Here is a 19,213-nt window from a genome sequence, read left to right on the forward strand (position 1 = left end):
CCCCCAGCTGGAACAGCGCTGAACTCCATTTACTTTAATGAGCCGACCGAAGTCAAACGGTGACTCCGGTCAGCTAATTTTTGACCCATATGCGGTTTCCTGACCGACCTATACTACGGTTTTAGGTCCGGTCACAAAACCGGATACGGGTCAATAATGAGCCGACCGGAGTCCCCGCTTGACTCCGGTCGGTTGATTAAAGTAAATGGGGTTCAGCACTAGTCCGGCTGGGGTTTGCCCCTCCCCCAGCCGGATCCGGCACCCGTAATGTAAAAATAAAGTGTGAATGCAGCCTAAAAAATCTTTACCCTTCCAGTACTTTTTTAACAGCTGTATGCTACAGAGGAAATTATTTTCTTTTTGAATTTCTTTTTTTTCTGCTCCACAGTGCTCTCTGCTGACACCTGATGCCCATATCAGGAACCGTCCACAGCAGGAGAAAATCCCCATTGCAAACCTGTGCTGCTCTGGACAGTACCTGACACGGGCATCAGGTGTCAGCAGAGAACACTGTGGACAAGACAAAAAAGAAATTCAAAAAGAAAATAATTTCCTCTGTAGCATACAGCTGCTAAAAAGTACTGGAAGGATAAAGATTTTTTTAATAGAAATCATTGAAAAAGAAAAAAAATGTTTGCCACCGGAGTACCTCTTTAAGCTGATCGGTGGAGGCGGGGAGCGCTGTCACGCTGCTATAGTGATGGAACTGCAACGTAATTGCTTGTTTCCCTGCAGCACTGGGAAAATGAAGCATTGCGGCTTAATAGTTAGTAATCAATGGGCATCACTAGATACTTATGGGGCATCCTCTAAAAGCTTAATATAATACTGTAAAGCCTAGTTCTCTAAACTGTGGACCGCCAGCTGTTGCAAAACTACAACCCCCAGCATGCACGGACAGCCAACGGCTGTCCGGGCATGCTGGGAGTTGTAGTTTTGCAACAGCTGGAGGACGGCAAATTACAGACCATGGCAATATAGCATTTTAAGAGATTTGTGATTGCAGAATACATAGTAAAGTGGATGATTTAAGAATTGTAATATGAAGACAGACAAGTAGATTTATGGATAGATTGGCAGATACATAGATAGACAGAGAGAGATACTGTATCACTTGCGTGTGAATAAATAAATATATATATATATATATAAAATCATATTCTATACGTCAATGCTCTGTGTGCATTTCACGGCAACTTGGCTCGCTGGTTTTCTGTAGGAACTTTTAATGGAATGTTCTGGCAGGTCTCATGTTCCATCCGGAGGGAGGATCGCCCAGCAATCCCTGTTCTCCTACAATAAGACAAAGCTGCATAGCAACAGTACCACGCTATGTCCCTAAGTTAGTCCCTTATCCTTTGGATCTGCTGTGATTGGTGCAGTTACTTCCGTTCTAAATCAAAGCAGATATTGCCATCTACCATCTGTATTTACATAACGTCATTAAAAAAATAAACACATACATGGAAGGTAAGTAACACCTTGTGTTATTTATTAAAATAGAATATTTAAACAAAATAAAAAAAAAGGCATCATTCGACTTTTTTCGTTTTTTTTTTCTTCTCGTTATTCTGCATATAACAAGGAACCATTCCACATTCTAGCTGACCATGTCACCCGTGTATCATTAGTTCCAACTCGTTAAGAAGTAATTGAAGAGTCCAGTCCGTATGTCATTGGCTTAACAACAGCCTCAGTTGCCTGCTTGTATGTCGCCGACGTGCGGAACAATAAAGGGCGGACCACACGGAGAAGTGTGTATCCATTGGGGGCTCGTGTATCAATCGGGCATAACGGATCGGTCAATAGTAAGAGCTTTAAAATTGTGTATTGGGTGGTCAGTCTGGGTTTTTAATATATTTATCGGGGAACGTCTGGCACGCCACTACGGTATAGATTCTGTGGTCTATTGTCTTCCACTGTTACGTTTCATACATGGCGGATCACACACGTCAAATGAATGCTTACTGATGCATGAGCCCCATTGTAGTTACAGTGGTGTTGCCTTTGCCGCGCACCTCTCATCCTCCGCTCCTGCATGATATACAGTGCAAAATAAGCGATTCATATTTACATAGTACTTTGTTTACAAAAAAATTAAAATAAAGTAGTGCAAAATCATGAAAGGCTGATGCAATCCGCACTAGAATTTCTACCACTGCACCCCACCCTTCTGCCCATACCGTTCCCAGGCTCCTAATAACCATGGGGAAGGAACAGAATACACTTGGGTCTTTTCTCCTAATAACCAGAGATGTCGAATCATCGGTATATTAACTCCCGGTGACCCTAATAAGCTAACTGCAACATTGATGCACCATGAAACAAAAGGAGGGTCCATGCATCATGATGCCAGGAGACGTCGCAACCGTAGCGATTAATTAAGGGATCTAGAAAATGACATTTTTCTTGCTAGTCCGTGGCAAGGCGAGGGTTAAGCGGGGCTGTGCTAGATGGACTCTTAGTCACTGCATCTCTGTGCCACCCAGAGAGGTGGATGACAGGACGCCTTACTCATACCACCATTACTACCGAAACCTCCTAAAGGAATAAATTAGACGGATGTCACTAAATATGATCCCCAAGCTCCCACAATCCTCCACAGTCGTCTAACTCTTCAGCAAATAATATTATAAAAAAACATTATTACAAAGAAACCAGAACCCATCATAAAATAATAAAAATATGATACTAAGAATTAGGAGAGTAAAAGGCTCCTATAGTCAATGGCCCCAGCTGCCAAATCCGATCTCCTCCTTGTATCTGTTGGTGAGCATGTTGGCTTTCCTGGTGAGCTTGCTCAGCACTGTGTGCAGTCCAGTGAGATGGTAGTGGAAGAGCTTCTCCAGGTCCTCCTCCCCATCAGAGTCCTCCAGCCTCACCATGTCCATGTGGGTGACTTTGTCCTTTTTCCTGTCGTCCCCCTGCAGGATGCCCCACTCGATGTCATTCCTGATAGACTTCAGCAGGATGTAGTAGCTGTGCATGTCTCTCCGGCTGTAATAGTTGGCGGCCCCATTAGTCACCTCTTCCTTCATCTCCTCCATGTCCAGAGGGACGTCCCTCAGCAGGCTGGGCACCATGACAGTCTGGTCCATGTTATTCACAGCCCCGATAAACCTGTTCATGGCATTGAACAATGAACGCTTCTGGTTGTGGGAATCCGAGATCTGCATCATGGCTGCGCTGGATGGGTAGAGATGGCGGCTCCTGAGGACAGTACAATCCGCTCTGCTGCCGGTGCTGATGGCTGTCACTAGCAATGTGCATCCAGCTGGAGGAGAACACTAATGCTCAGCACAGGAGGCGGCCGTGAGGAGAGCTGAGTCAGTGCGCTGTGAGCCACTCCTTATCTCCTCTCCATGTACCAGCTATGGTGCCCGCCACAATATATACCCGCACAGAAAGGTGCAGCTCCAAGTGCCAGCCCCTTGCAGTACAGCAGGATGCAGCCGGTTCACGGATCCGAATGACCGAGGGTAACACCGACTATAAGAGGCGACGCCCCGCCCCCTCCTTCTCACCTCACACGCCGCCTGCCAGTAAGGAGATCGGGCTGCTGCTTGGTAAATCCCCTCACTCCTTGCATCATGCTCGGCCCCTCACAGAGCACAGACTGGGGCATCCATGACACAACTACACGGGGATGGGGCACTGCTGTCTGTGCCTCTGCTATATGTCCGTATAATGTCTGTCTGTCTGTCTCATATTTATCTATCTCATATCTATCTACTGTATCTATCTTAGATTTATCTCATATCTATCTAATATCTGTCTATCTCATATCTATCTCTCATATCTATCTATCTCATATCTATCTCATATCTATCTATCTCATATCTATCTATCTACTGTATCTATCTTAGATTTATCTCATATCTATCTAATATCTGTCTATGTCATATCTATCTATCTCATATCTATCTATCTACTGGATCTATCTTATATTTATCTCATATCTATCTACTGTATCTATCTATCTCATATCTATCTATCTATCTATCTCATATCTATCTACTGTATCTATCTATCTCATATCTATCTATCTCTATGTATCTATCTATCTCATATCTATCTATCTATCTATCTATCTCATATCTATCTATCTCACATCTATCTATCTACTGTATCTATCTCTCTCATATCTATCTATCTACTGTATCTATCTATCTCATATCTATCTATCTACTGTATCTATCTTATATTTATCTCATATCTATCTATCTCATTCTGTCTATCTCATATATATCTATCTACTGTATCTATCTACTGAATCTATCTGTCATATCTATCTATCTACTGTATCTATCTATCTCATATCTATCTCTCTCATATCTATCTACTGTATCTATCTATGTCATATCTATCTATATCTCATATCTATCTCTCTCATATCTATCTACTGTATCTATCTATCTCATATCTATCTACTGTATCTATCTCATATCTATCTATCTCATATCTATCTCTCTCATATCTATCTATCTCATATCTATCTATCTCATATCTATCTATCTATCTATCATATCTATCTTCTATCTATCTCATATCTATCTATCTTCTATCTATCTCATATCTATCTATCTCATATCTATCTATCTTCTATCTATCTCATATCTATCTATCTATCTCATATCTATCTATCTCATATCTATCTATCTATCTATCTCATATCTATCTATCTCATATCTATCTATCTCATATCTATCTATCTCATATCTATTTATCTCATATCTATCTATCTCATATCTATCTATCTATCATATCTATCTTCTATCTATCTCATATCTATCTATCTCATATCTATCTATCTTCTATCTATCTCATATCTATCTATCTATCTCATATCTATCTATCTATCTATCTATCTCATATCTATCTATCTCATATCTATCTATCTCATATCTATCTATCTCATATCTATCTCATATCTATCTATCTCATATCTATCTATCTCATATCTATTTATCTCATATCTATCTATCTCATATCTATCTCATATCTATCTATCTCATATCTATCTCTCTCATATCTATCTATCTCATATCTATCTATCTCATATCTATCTATCTCATATCTATTTATCTCATATCTATCTATCTCATATCTATCTCATATCTATCTATCTCATATCTATTGATCTATCTATCTATCTTCTGGCAGTGAGGTGCAGATAGTAGACATTGATCATTGACTGTCTTCTTGGAAGGGAAGTAAGAATTAAACATTAATCTACATTGCAGCTGCTTCCAGGATACAAGAAGGAGGGGGAGGAGGGTGACGCCATGGGAAAGGAGGTCAGGCTCTAGCTATGTATTTTATGTACAGTCAGCAGCAGATCCTTTTCTAACATATGATTCTCCCAATGACTCCTGTGTTCTGCTCAGATCATTATGAGGAGTGGACAGGGACATCCCAGCCTCTAATGCAGTGTTTCCCAACCAGGGTGCCTCCAGCTGTTGCAAAACTACAACTCCCAGCATGCCCGGACAGCCAAAGGCTGTCCGGGCATGCTGGGCGTTGTAGTTTTGCAACAGCTGGAGGCACCCTGGTTGGGAAACACTGCTCTAACATAAAAACACGAGAGCCTGAAGGTATATCCACATAGACGCAAGGTGTGTTCGGTTCTGTTCACACAGTTTAGTGTTGTCTGCTCAGTGCATGTACTCGGATGATATCACCTTCGTTTATGCCAATCTACACCATCTTTTTGCATACATTACCTGCAGGCTCCTGAAAAAGTCATCCTATGTGGTGAACATTGTTACTGTCCACCTTAGAATTGAAATGGTTAATAATAAAGAATGTCAGCACATGTGGATCAGATATGTATGCCAGGTGTAATCCACATATACGGTGCCCATTTCAGGACATTGTCAGTCCTCAGTCGTAACTCCGTCCTCTGTCAGGTGAAACAGCGTCCCGCCTCCTCCCTCGGACCAATTGCCGTCAGTCGCAACGCCGTCCTCCGTCAGGTGAAACAGCGTCCCGCCTCCTCCCTCGGACCAATTGCCGTCAGTCGTAAGCCGCAACTCCGTCCTCCGTCAGGTGAAACGGCGTGCCGCCTCCTCCCTCGGACCAATTGCCGTCAGTCGTCAGCCGCAACTCCGTCCTCCGTCAGGTGAAACGGCATCCCGCCTCCTCCTTCACACCAATCACCGTCAGTCATCAGCTGCAACTCCGTCCTCCGTCAGGTGAAACGGCATCCCGCCTCCTCCCTCGGACCAATCTCCGTCAGTCGTAACTCCGCCCTCCGTCAGGTGAAACGTTGTCCCGCCTCCTCCCTCACACCAATCGCTGTCATCCTTCAGCCACAACTCCCTCCTACGAAACTCCCTCATCCAAAACGCCGTCATGCCTCAGACGATTCTCCCTCAGACGCAACTCCCTGCCGCATAGCAGAGCCGAAGCTGCACAGCATTGTCATTGTATAGCAGAGTTGAAACTGTGAAACTTGCACGTGTACTACAGACACTACATGTGCTACAGAGTCTGTATAGCAGAACCGACATTAAATAGCGTGTACAGCAGAACCCATATAGCAGAGAGCCGACACTGACTCAGCTCTGCTTCACGGCAGGAAAGTTTTTCGTCTGAGGGATGACGGAGTTTAGGATGAGAGACTTTAGGATGACGCTTGACGGAGATTGAGGGAGGAGGCGGGACGCCGTTTTACCTGACGGAGGACAGAGTTGTGACTGACGATGTCCTAAATAGTGTTGCTCATGAATATTCGCAATGCAAATTTTATTTGCGAATATCGCATATTCGCGAATATAGCAGTATATATTCGTAATTACGAATATTCTTTTATTTATTTATTTTTCTTCACAGTACACATCACAGTGATCATCCCTCTCTGCTTCCAGCTTGTGTAGTGTAAAGAAGGCTCTAATACTACTGTGTAGACTGGTGTGCGAATTTTCGCTTATGTTAATTTTTGCATATGCTAATTTTCGCATATGTTAATTTTCGCATACGCAAATGTTTGCATATGCGAAAATAAAATTAGAATATTTCGAATATGCGAATATTCGCGAATATATGACGAATATTCATCCATATATTCGCGAATATTCGCGAATTCAAATATGGCCTATGCCGCTCAACACTAGTCCTAAAATGTACACCGTACACATATTATCACTGTATGTATCAGGTGCAGGTGAACATAGCCCGCAGTGTGTGAGCCCAGTGATAACCACACCTATGTTCTTCTAGTCTGTATCTGTCCATACATGTGATTAACTATTGTGAGGTTGGACACTATAGAAAAAGTCTAAATAGACAACAAACTGTAAGAGTGCGTTCACACTGAGGAATAGGAGAGGAATCCTCATGTAAAAATTCTGCCGCAGAATTTACATGTTTTTTTTCCTGTAAAAATTTGCTCAAAATTTGCGTGAAAATCGTGCAGAATTAACACGGAATTCTGTGCAGATTTTCCACGTGGAATATACTTTTTTTTTTTTTTTTGCTGGACTACAACCACCAATTGGAATTTCCCTTTTTATCTATTTATTTATTTTTTTGTGCAGAATTTCCGTGCGAATTCACGCATATTCTGTGCGGAAACAATTTGAAGCGGAGAAATTTTTACCATTGACTTCAATGGACCTCTGCTCATGTATTCCGCAAGAAGAATGAACATGTTCTTTCTTCTAGTGGAACAGAATTCTGAGTGTACAGTGCAGAGTAAAATACATTGAAGTCAATGGCAAAGCAGATGTTAATTATTTCTAAGCAGAGAATTCAAGAGGAATTACTCGAGTAAATTCCTCTTGAATTACTCAGTGTGAACGCGCCCTTACAGGGGTTTTCCAAGAGCATAATACTGTATATGAAGGTGCCTGCAAAAAATGCTATGAAATAACAAACCATCTATTACTGACCTATTAAATCCCCCATGTGGTTGTACATGATATCATCACTACAGGACAAATATCATATCATTCACCACATGTGCATTCACCTTCTGTACATGCGCAAGCACTGGAGTCATTAAAGGGGTACTCTGCCCCTAGACATCTCATCCCCTATCCAAAGGAAAGGGGATAAGATATCTGATCGTCACGCCACACCCCTTACCATAGACTTGCATTTAGGGGGCATGGCCATGATGTCACATTCCCCACCGCCTGCTCCATGCATTCGGAACAAAATGTTCCGAACACTGGGGCAGTGAAGTACCCCTTTAACCCCTTAAGGACCTATGGCGCATGGATACGCCCTGGCTTCCTGGTACTTAAGGACCCAGGGTGTATCCATACGCCCGTTGGAATTTCGGTCTCCGACGCGTGCCGGGCGGGAATCGGACCGGGGTGACTGCTGATATCTATCAGCAGGCACCCCACGCAAATGCCCAGGGGGGGTCATCACACCCCCCCCATGTCGGCGATCGGCGCAAATCTCAAGTGAATTCACACCTGCGATTTGCGCCGATTCCGGGTCATACGGGCCTATGGTGACCCAGAATATAAGGGGGATCGCGGTTGTCTAAGACACCCACGATCCCCCTGAAGGGATAGGAGTGAGGTGGCAGAGGTGCCACCCCTCCTATCCCTGCTATTGGTTGCCAGAAGCGACGACCAATAGCAGATCAGGGGGCGGGGGGGTTAACTTTCGGTTTCCCGTCCTGTCCACCCACAATAGGCGGAGCAGAACAGGGAAACCGACGGGGATCGGCGGCAGAAGATCTGCGGGCGACGGTGATTGGCGGGCAGCGATGTCGTGCGGCTGGCTCCCTGGATCCTACGGAAGTCGGTGAGTTGCCTAGCAACATCTGGAGGGCTACAGTCTGAGACCACTATATAGTGGTCGCTAAACTGTAGCCCTCCAGATGTTGCAAAACTACAACTCCCAGCATGCCCAGATAGCTGTTTGCTGTGTGAGCATGCTGGGATTTGTAGTTTTGCAACAGCTGGAGGGCTGCAGTTTGGAGATCACTTTGCCGTGATCTCTAAATTGTGGCCCTCTAGATCTTGCAAAACTACAACTCCTAGCATGCCCACACAGCTGTTTGCTCTCAGGGCATGCTGGGATTTGTAGTTTTGCAACATCTGGACAGCCACATTTTGGAGATCACTCTGCAGTGGTCTCTAAACTGTAGCCCTCCAGATGTTGAAAAAATGCAAATCCCAGCATGCCCAAACAACAAACAGCTGTCTCGGCATGCTGGGAGTTGTAGTTGCTTACCTCCAGCTGTTGCATAACTACATCTCCCAGCATGCCCTTCGGCGATCAGTACATGCTGGGAGTTGTAGTTTTGCAACAGCTGGAGGCACACTGGTTGGAAAATACTGAGTTAAGTAACAGAACCTAACTGAACGATTTCCAATCAATGTGCCTCCAGCTGTTGCAAAAGTACAACTCCCAGCATGCATGGTCTGTCAGTGCATGCTGGGAGTTGTAGTTTCGAAACAGTTGGAGGTTTGCCCACCCCATGTGAATGTACAGGGTACATTCACATGGGCAGGTTTACAGTAAGTTTCCTGCTTCAAGTTTGGGCTGCAGCAAATGTTTTGCCGCAGCGCAAATTCATAGCGGGGAACTCAACATAACCCGCCAGTGCAAATGTACCCTAAAAACACTACACTACGCTACTACACTAACACATAATAAAGGGTAAAACACTACATATACACCCCTTACACTGCCCCCCTCCCCAATAAAAATGAAAAATGTATTGTACAGCAGTGTTTCCAAAACGGAGCCTCCAGCTGTTGCATAACAACAACTCCCAGCAATTCCGGACAGCCACTGACTGTCCAGGCATGCTGGGAGTTTAGCAACAGCTGGAGACACCCTGATTGGGAATCACTGGCGTAGAATACCCCTATGTCATCCCTAATGTAGTCCTCAAATGTGCATGGCGCTCTCTCACTTCGGAGCCCTGTCATATTTCAAGGAAACAGTTTAGGGCCACATATGGGGTATTTACATACTCGGGAGAAATTACACTACAAATTTGGGGGGGCTTTTTCTCCTTTTATACCTTATGAAAAGAAAAAGTTGGAGGCTACACCAGCCTGTTAGTGTAAAAAATTAACATTTTTAAACTAACATGCTGGTGTTGCCCCATACTTTTTATTTTCACAAGTGGTAAAAGCATAAAAAGACCCCCAAAATTTGTAACGCAATTTCTCCTGAGTACGGAAATACCCATATGTAAGCGTAAAATGCTCTGCGGACGCACAAGGCTCAGGAGTGAGAGCGCACCATGTACATTTGAGGCCTAAATTGGTGATTTGCACAGGGGTGGCTGATTTTACAGCGGTTCTGATATAAACGCAAAAAAATAAATACCCACATGTGACCCTAATTTGGAAACTACACCCCTCATGGAACGTAACAAGGGTTATAGTGAGCCTTAACACCCCACAGGTGTTTGACGAATTTTCATTAAAGTTGGATGGGAAAATTAAAAAAAAAAATTTTTTTTTTCATTAAAATGCTGGTGTTACCCTAAATTTTTCATTTTCACAAGGGAAAATAGGGAAAAAAAGCCCCCCAAAATTTGTTACCCCATTTCTTCTGAGTAAGAAAATACCTCATATGTGGATGTAAAGTGCTCTGCGGGTGCACTAAAATCCTCAGAAGAGAAGGAGCGCCATTGGGCTTTTGAAGAGAAAATTTGTCCGGATTTGAAGGCCATGTGTGTTTACAAAGCCCCCATAGTGCCAGAACAATGGACTCCCCCCACATGTGACCCCATTTTGGAAACTACACCCCTCACATAATGTGCTCTTCTGAGCATTGTAGTTCACCCGCAGAGCATTTTTCTACTCAGAAGAGATGGGGTTACACATTTTGGGGGGTATTTTCTCCCATGACCCTTTGTAAAAATTGTAAATTTGGGGAAAAAACTGCACTTTACTGAAAATTTTTTTTTTTCATTTACACATCCGACTTTAACAAAAAGTCATCAAACACCTGTGGGGTGTTAAGGCTCACTGGACCCCTTGTTACGTGCCTTGAGGGTGTAGTTTCCAAAATGGTGTGCCGTGTGGTGTTTTCTGCTGTTCTGGCACCATAGGGGCTTCCTAAATGTGACCTGCCCCCCAAAAACCATTTCAGAAAAATTCCCATTGTCGCTCCTTCCCTTCTGAGCCTTCTACTGCGCCCGCCAAACACTTTACATACACATATGAGGTTTTTCCTTACTCGAGAGAAATTGGGTTACAAATTTTGGGGGGCTTTTTCTCCTATTACCACTTGTAAAATTTCAAAAACTGGGTCTACAAGAACATGTGAGTGTAAAAAAAATGAAGATTTTGAATTTTCTCCTTCACTTTTATGCTATTCTTGTGAAACACCTAAAGGGTTAACACACTTACTAAATGTCATTTTGGATACTTTGAGGGGTGCAGTTTTTTATAATGGGGTCATTTGTGGGGTATTTCTAATATGAAGGCCCTTCAAATCCACTTCAAAACTGAACTGGTCCCTGAAAAATTCCGATTTAGAAAATTTTGTGGAAAATTGCTCCTGAACTTTGAAGCCCTCTGGTGTCTTCCAAAAGTAAAAACATGTCAATTTATGATGCAAACATAAAGTAGACATATTGTATATGTGAATCAATATATAATTTATTTGGAATATCCATTTTCCTTATAAGCAGAGAGCTTCAAAGTTAAAAAAATGCAAAATTTTCAATTTTGGAATTTTTCACCAAGAAATTATGCAAGTATCGACAAAATTTTACCACTAACATAAAGTAGAATATGTCATGAAAATGAATGAAAAGTAAAAGCATTCCAGAGTTATTAATGTTTAAAATGACAGTGGTCAGAATAATGTCCGGGTCCCTAAGGTATAAATGGGCTGGGTCCTTAAGGGGTTAAAGACCAAGCCCATTTTCACCTTAAGGATGAGAGCATTTTTTGCACATCTGACCACTGTCACTTTAAGCATTAATAACTCTGGGATGTATTTTACTTATAAATTTGACTCCGAGAATGTTTTTTCGTGACATATTCTTCTTTAACATAGTGGTAAATTTTCGTCGATACTTGCATCATTTCTTGGTGAAAAATTTGAAAATGTCATGAAAAATTTAAATGTTTTGCATTTTTCTAGTTTTGAAGCTCTCTGCTTATAAGGAAAATAGTCATTCCAAATACATTATATATTGATTCACATATACAATATGTCTACTTTATGTTTGCATCATAAAGTTGACATGTTTGTAGAAGACATCAGAGGGCTTCAAAGTTCACAAAATTTTCAAAATCTGAATTTTTCAGGGACCAGTTCAGGTTTGAAGTGGATTTGAGGGGCCTTCATATTAGAAATACCCCATAAATGACCTCATTATAAAAACAGCACCCCTCAAAGTATTCAAAATGACATTCAGAAAGTTTGTTTACCCTTTAGGTGTTTCACAGGAATAGCAGCAACGGAGAAAATTCAAAATATAATTTTTTTTTAACAAACGTGTTCTCCTAGACCCAGTTTTTGAATTTTTACAAGAGGTGAAAGGAGAAAAAGCCCCCCAAAATGTGTAACCCAATTTTTCTCAAGTAAAGAAATACCTCATATGTGAACATAAAGTGCTCTGTGGGTGCACCAGAGGGCTCAGAAGGGAAGGAGCGACAATGGGATTTTGGAGAGTGAATTTTGCTGAAATGGTTTTTGGGGGGCATGTCACATTTAGGAAGCCCCTATGGTGCCATAACAGCAAAAAAAAAATAAATAAATAAACACACATGGCATACTATTTTGGAAACTACACCCCTATGACACGTAACACCCCACAGGTGTTTGACGGCTTTTCACTAAAGTCGGATGTGTAAATGGAATATTTTTTTCACCAAAATGCAGTTTTTCCCCCCAAATTTACCATTTTTACAAGGGGTTATAGGAGAAAATCCCCCCAAAATTTGTAACCCCAGTTCTTCTGAGTATGGAAATACCCCATATGTGGATGTAAAGTGCTCTGCGGGCGAACTACAATGCTCAGAAGAGGCGTCACATTTGGCTTTTGGAGAGAGAATTTGTTTGGAATGGAAGTCGGGGGGCCATGTGCGTTTACAAAGCCCCCCGTGTTCCCAGAACAATGGACCCCCAACATGTGACCCTATTTCGGAAACTACACCCCTCACGGAATGTAATAAGGGGTGCGGTGAGCATTTACACCCCCCCCCCTGGCGTTTGACAGATCTTTGGAACAGTGGGCTGTGCAAATGAAAAAAAAAATGTTTCATTTTCATGGACCACTGTTCAAAAAATCTGTCAGACACCTGTGGGGTGTAAATGCTCACTGCACCCCTTATTGGGTGTTGTTGATTTGCAACAGCTCAAAGCTCCATTTTGGAAACAGTGCCGCACCAGACGTTTTTAATTTTTATTGGTGGGGAGAGGTAACTGTGTAGGGGTATGTGTATATGTAGTGTTTTACTTTTTATTTTATGTTAGTGTAGTGTTTTCAGGGTACATTCACACAGGCGGGGGTTCACAGCGAGTTTCCCGCTGGGAGTTTGAGCTGCGGTGGAAAATTTGCTGCATCTCAAACATGCAGCGAGAAACTCACTGTAAACCCCGGCCCGTGTGAATGTACCCTGAACAACCTCCAGATGTTGCAAAACTACAACTCCCAGCATGCCTTTTGGCTGTCTGTGCATACTGGGGGTTGTAGTTATGCAACAGCTGGAGGCACACCGGTTGCAGAACACTGAGTGTTTGTTACTAAACTCAGTGTTTCGCAACCAGTGTGCCTCCAGCTGTTGCAAAACTGCAACTCCCAGCATGTACGGTCTATCAGTGCATGCTGGAAGGAAGTTGTAGTTTGCAACAGCTGGTTGTGAAACACTGAAATAGGTAACAAACTCAGTGTTTCCGCAACCAGTGTGCCTTCAGCTGTTGCAAAACTACAACTCTCAGCAAGCAAAGGGCATGCTGGGACTTGTAGTTATGCAACAGCTGGAGGCACACTACTGCAACTCCCAGCATGCCCTTTGGTAGTTTGTGCATAATGGGGGTTGTAGTTATGCAATTGTTGGAGGCACACTTTTTTATAGAAAAAATGTGCCTCCAGCTGTTGCATAACTACAACCCCCAGAATGCACAAACTACCAAAAGGCATGCTGGAAGTTGTAGTAGTGCCTTCTGCTGTTGCATAACAACTACTCCCAGCATGCCCTTTTGTGCATGCTGGGAGTTGTTGCTAAGCAACAGCAGGAGGCCAGCCTTACCTCCCGCTGCTGCTCTGCCGGATCCTGCCTGCCGCCGCTGTCTCCGTTCCGGAGCCCCGATCCCGCCGGCGATGCCTAGAATCTGAGGGCCCCCACTCCAGGTACATACTCCCGTCACCCACTCTTGCCCTCCGGAGTAGGGACGGAGCGGGTGCCATTAGGGACACCCCCACAGTGGGAATCCTTATTCGTCGGCCAGTGCCACCTCACTCCTGCTGCTATAGGGTGATAGGCACCCATCACCCTTTTTTTCCGGATCACCGGGGACCCGGAAGTGCCGCAAATCGCTGATCCGAATTAATATGGGGGGGGGGGGGGGGTCAGGACCCCCCCAAGGGTTTGCACAGGATGCCTGCTGAATGATCTCAGCAGGCATCCCAGTCCCCGCTCGGCGAGCGGCGGGGACTAGAATTCCCACTGGCGTACAGGCGAGGGTCCTTAAGTGCCAGGACGTCAGGGCCCTTGGTCCTTAAGGGGTTAAGTTCACTGCCTGCACAGAAGTGAAGGCAGAGTAAAATGGGCAAGAAGTATGGATAAATCGCTTCCACTATCTTACATCCCATAGACAAAAAGACCAGTTCTTTTTATTTTTCACATGGGCAGTTTGGGGGGGACCATATGAAGTCAGCGGCACGTTTATCATCACAACTTATATGTCTATTGCCTTCATGGAATCTTTTTCTATGAACTGGCCAACCCCTTTAAAGCTATGGTAGAAAATAATTGCAAAAATGTAGAAATGCATGTAATACCGCTATAATACAGATCTGTGTACTGAGGTGAATTGTAGCAATACCACATAGTTCCTAGAACTTTCTTGGCCTTCCTTCTGTGAACCCTGTTTAACCTGTTCTTTATTCTCCCCCGCCGCACATCGGTATTTCTAGGCCTACATTCTTCCACATCTTTCTGCCTTTAGGCAATACTATCTGGGCAGTTTAAGAGATGGAACATGATACTAAGGGTCCACAGTTGACCACAGTTTTAGGTCCGGTTGTAAAAGCGCATACGGCGCAAATATGAGCCGACCGGACCGAACGTTTCACTCCGGTCGGCTCATTGAAGTGAATGGCATACGGGAGTGCATACGGTGACATATGGGAGCGCGAGGTTTTAGCTCCCTCCTGCCGTATGCGCTCCCTTATGGGACAAAACGTAGTGTGGACCCAGCCTAACATGGGCGCAGTTCTGTATTTGTATTATAGCCATAAGTCCCAGTCGTGCCCCTGGTCTGATGACCCCAAATGACAGTGCGGTCATCAAAAATGTGGTCAGGCCAGGACTTGTGGCGATAATACAAATGCAAAAATATGGCCTTATTTCACCTGTGTGAAACCAACCTAATGGTGGCGTCACATGGGTCTGTTAAATACGCTGCAGATGCCCCTCAGTGTGACCCTGCCCTATATGTGTATTCTGAGAATGCAACCCCTTTCTGTATGCTCTATCTGGGTATTTGGATGTCATGTGGGGTTCTATTGTACCCCGAAGGATCCAGTGGAAATTTGGCACGATTTCTCCAAACACAGCAGTGAAAACTGCAACATGTGATAACAAGTAGGTTCAGACCTATCTGAGATCAGATTCTGTAGTATATAATATACAAATATGCTGAATGTATCCAAGGTAAGCCTATGGTCTCCACATTTAAACTTAAGGACTCAACATTTTTCGTTTTTGCACTTTCGTTTTTTCCTCCTTACATTTTAAAAATCATAACCCTTTCAATTTTGCACCAACAGACTCATATGATGGCTTGTTTTTTTTGCACCACCAGTTCTACTTTGTAATGACATCAATCATTTTACCCAAAAATCCACGTTAAAACTGTACAGAGCAAACTTCGCTCTGTGCCTGATGACGGGCGATACAGGGGCCGGAGTATCGTGACGTCACAGCGTGTATGACACAGGGTACTGCAGGAGAGATCGCAGGGGTTCCCAGCGGTGGGACCCCCGCCATCAGACATCCAAAGGGGATAAGATGTCTAGGTGCGGAGTACCCCTTTAAGGCCTGTTCACACGTCAGAATAGTGGCTCGGAGAAATTCTAGACCGTTTGAAGATAACAAGCGCTGCTACGACCCCTCGAAAAAAGTGCCGTCTCCGTTGACAGCAATGCATTTCCGAGTGCATTCCGCTGAATTAAAGCCCAACTGTCATGAACTTTGGGGCATATAACCTAATAATAGAAATAACTTATTTAAGTTATTTGTGTGTTCACCATTAATTACCTTTTATTACACAAAAAACGCTTTACTGTGCAATCACCAACAGTCGCATAGGCATGGCCAGAGGTTTGCTATGCCTCGCGGCCACCACCCTAGCCTCCTGGGAGCGCTGTATGACTGACACACCGAACCCAGCGCATACTCCCCTTATCATCCTTAGGTGCGCGTCAACGTAAATTCTGTCTCACTCTCCCGACACCTCCGTGTGCCCGTGCACTGCCAGAGGCGCCAACATGAATTTTCAGAGCAAGCGCTCGCTTCCCATGTCTGCACCCTCCGTGCACGAAGGTTCCAGGAGAGCGAGGGAGAATTCATGTTGGCGCGCACCTAAAGATGATAAAAGGGAGTATGCGCTGGAACCAATCACACAGCGGTCCCGATACTGACATACAGGGGATAGGCGTGGCGGCTGCAGGGCATAGCAAACCTCGGGCCACTCTTATCCAACTGTTGGTAACTGCACAGTAAAACGGTTTTTTTTCGGGTAATAAAAGGTAAAAGTAATGGTAGATACATAGTAAAAACACAATACACACACTGTTAGGTTATATGCGCCAAAGTTCATGAGAGTTGCGCTTTAATTAAAATGTTCCTTCTGGCAGCAAATTTTGCATTGCGCATGGTGCAGTAGAAACCCATTGAATTTCCAAACAGTGTGTCTCCAGCTGTTACAAAACTACAACTCCCAGCATGCCCGGACAGCCAAAGGCTGTCCGGGCATGCTGCGAGTTGTAGTTTTGCAACAGCTGGAGACACAACTGTTTAATTAAAAAACACTGCCATAGCGTAAGTGGACCCTAAGGGTCACCACACACACACACACATGGCTGTCTGGGCATGCTGGGAGTTGTATTTGTGCAACAGCTGGAGGCACACTGTTTGGAAACCACTGTCCTAGCGTGAATGAGCCCTAAAGGTCTCCACACACAGCTGTCTGGGCATGCTGGCAGTTGTTGTTCTCTCCAAAGCGCACACCCTAGAATGGCTTATGTAGACGCCATCTGATATGGGGAATGATATGGTGAGGGAAGGTCTGGTACACATTAGCAGTGAACCGGGAATACAGAACAATGATGACAGCCGGTGAACTCGCTGAACCCGCTCCGCCGGAGTACGGATGAGCCCAGGCAGCCCACACGCTCTCCCAGCTCTCCGTCACGCTGTTCTCACGCTGAGCTGCCTACACAATCTATTAATAGGCACGCCGGCATCACCCCACAGCCGCTCCTCCAGCGCCAGCCAATAGCATCCGAGCTATCACCGCTTCTCAGCCGCGCGCCAACCTATAGCAGCGAGCGCCATTACTCCGCCCAGCCAAGTCTCCTCGCCCAATCAGATGCCTCCCTTTCTCCCGGCGGCTTCGGCGTCCCTCGCAACAGGAGAGGCGGCGGAGGAGGGGTCACGTGGGTAACGCAGCTTTCTGTCTGGAACGCTGAGGTGATAATTGATTCTCGAATCTCCGGAGTCGCGTTCCCGCCTTCTCACTCCCTCTGTCTGCGGCCCCATGGCAACTGACGTGTGATATACGGCGTGCCTGGGAGCCGCGGAGACCGGGTGTGTTGTGTGGAAAATAAACGCAAGCGGGTAGACGGCACCTGTGCGAAACACGTGTCATTGACAGGGAGGTCAGGGGTCATCTCTGTGAGGTACCGGACAGACCTCCTAGGTGACGGGACCCGGGGCTGGTTTTATTATATTGTCTGGTGTTACAGTGCGGTTCGTGAGTAAAGGGCGCCCCACACAGGTCTTTATTATACTGCTAGCTGGTGAACAGTAGATCTCGCTGTTCTATGTAATGTATGAAGTCAGAGCTCCGTTATTATCGGTCTAATAGATGAGATAACCGATTGGGCGTCATTTTATAATTTGTTGGAGTCTACGCGCCCTCGCTGCTTCGGATCCTTCAGCGTCTTGCTGCACGATTATTTACTTGTTTTATGGGACTGCTTTTTCAGGGGGGGGGGGGGATGAGGAAGGCATTGTATTGGGGGGGGGGGGGGGAGAGGAGGCATTGTATTGGGGGGGGGAGGAGGCATTGTATTGGGGGGGATGAGGAGGCATTGGGGGGGAGATGAGGAGGCATTGTATTGGGGGAGGGGGGGATGAGGAGGCATTGTATTGGGGGGGATGAGGAGGCATTGTATTGGGGGGGATGAGGAGGCATTGTATTGGGGGGGGGGGATGAGGAGGCATTGTATTGGGGAGGGGGGGGATGAGGAGGCATTATATTGGGGGAGGGGGATGAGGAGGCATTGTATTGGGGGGGATGAGGAGGCATTGTATTGGGGGGGATGAGGAGGCATTGTATTGTATGGGGGGGGGATGAGGAGGCATTGTATGGGGGGGGATGAGGAGGCATTGTATTGGGGGGGGGGGGGATGAGGAGGCATTGGGGGGGATGAGGAGGCATTGTATTGGGGGAGGGGGGGGGATGAGGAGGCATTGTATTGGGGGGGGGGGGGGGGGGGTGAGGAGGGCATGAGGGGGAGGAATGGGGGGGGAATGAGAGGCATTGGGGGGGGGGGGGGGGTAGATGAGGAGGCATTGTATTGGGGGAGGGGGAGATGAGGAGGCATTGGGGGGGGATGAGGAGGCATTGTATTGGGGGAGGGGGGGGGATGAGGAGGCATTGTATTGGGGGGAGGGGGGGGGGGGGATGAGGAGGGCATTGTATTGGGGGAGGGGGGGATGAGGAGGCATTGTATTGGGGGGGGGATGAGGAGGCATTGTATTGGGGGGGGGATGAGGGAGGCATTGTATTGGGGGGGGGATGAGGAGGCATTGTATTGGGG

The 19,213-nt window shown here is 45.3% G+C and overlaps 1 protein-coding gene and 1 long non-coding RNA gene across 2 annotated transcripts in view; both read right to left on the minus strand.

Moving 5' to 3' along the window:
* LOC130356860 (uncharacterized) overlaps positions 1 to 19,213 on the minus strand; it is a 126,693-nt gene that overhangs the window by 25,523 nt on the left and 81,957 nt on the right. The gene's annotated exons all lie outside the window — the stretch shown is intronic.
* MID1IP1 (MID1 interacting protein 1) lies at positions 2,453 to 3,549 on the minus strand. The gene has a single exon (XM_056558915.1). The coding sequence runs from the start codon at positions 3,177 to 3,179 to the stop codon at positions 2,724 to 2,726; it is 456 nt and encodes a 151-aa protein (XP_056414890.1). The 5' UTR covers positions 3,180 to 3,549; the 3' UTR covers positions 2,453 to 2,723.

The sequence above is a fragment of the Hyla sarda genome, chromosome 2 (genome assembly GCF_029499605.1).
Source record: "Hyla sarda isolate aHylSar1 chromosome 2, aHylSar1.hap1, whole genome shotgun sequence".
Classification (NCBI taxonomy): Eukaryota; Metazoa; Chordata; class Amphibia; order Anura; family Hylidae; genus Hyla; species Hyla sarda.

What these genes read in the sequence shown, in the direction of transcription:
- MID1IP1 (XM_056558915.1), bottom strand. Translation starts at nt 3,179, where the DNA reads ATGATGCAGATCTCGGATTCCCACAACCAGAAGCGTTCATTGTTCAAT.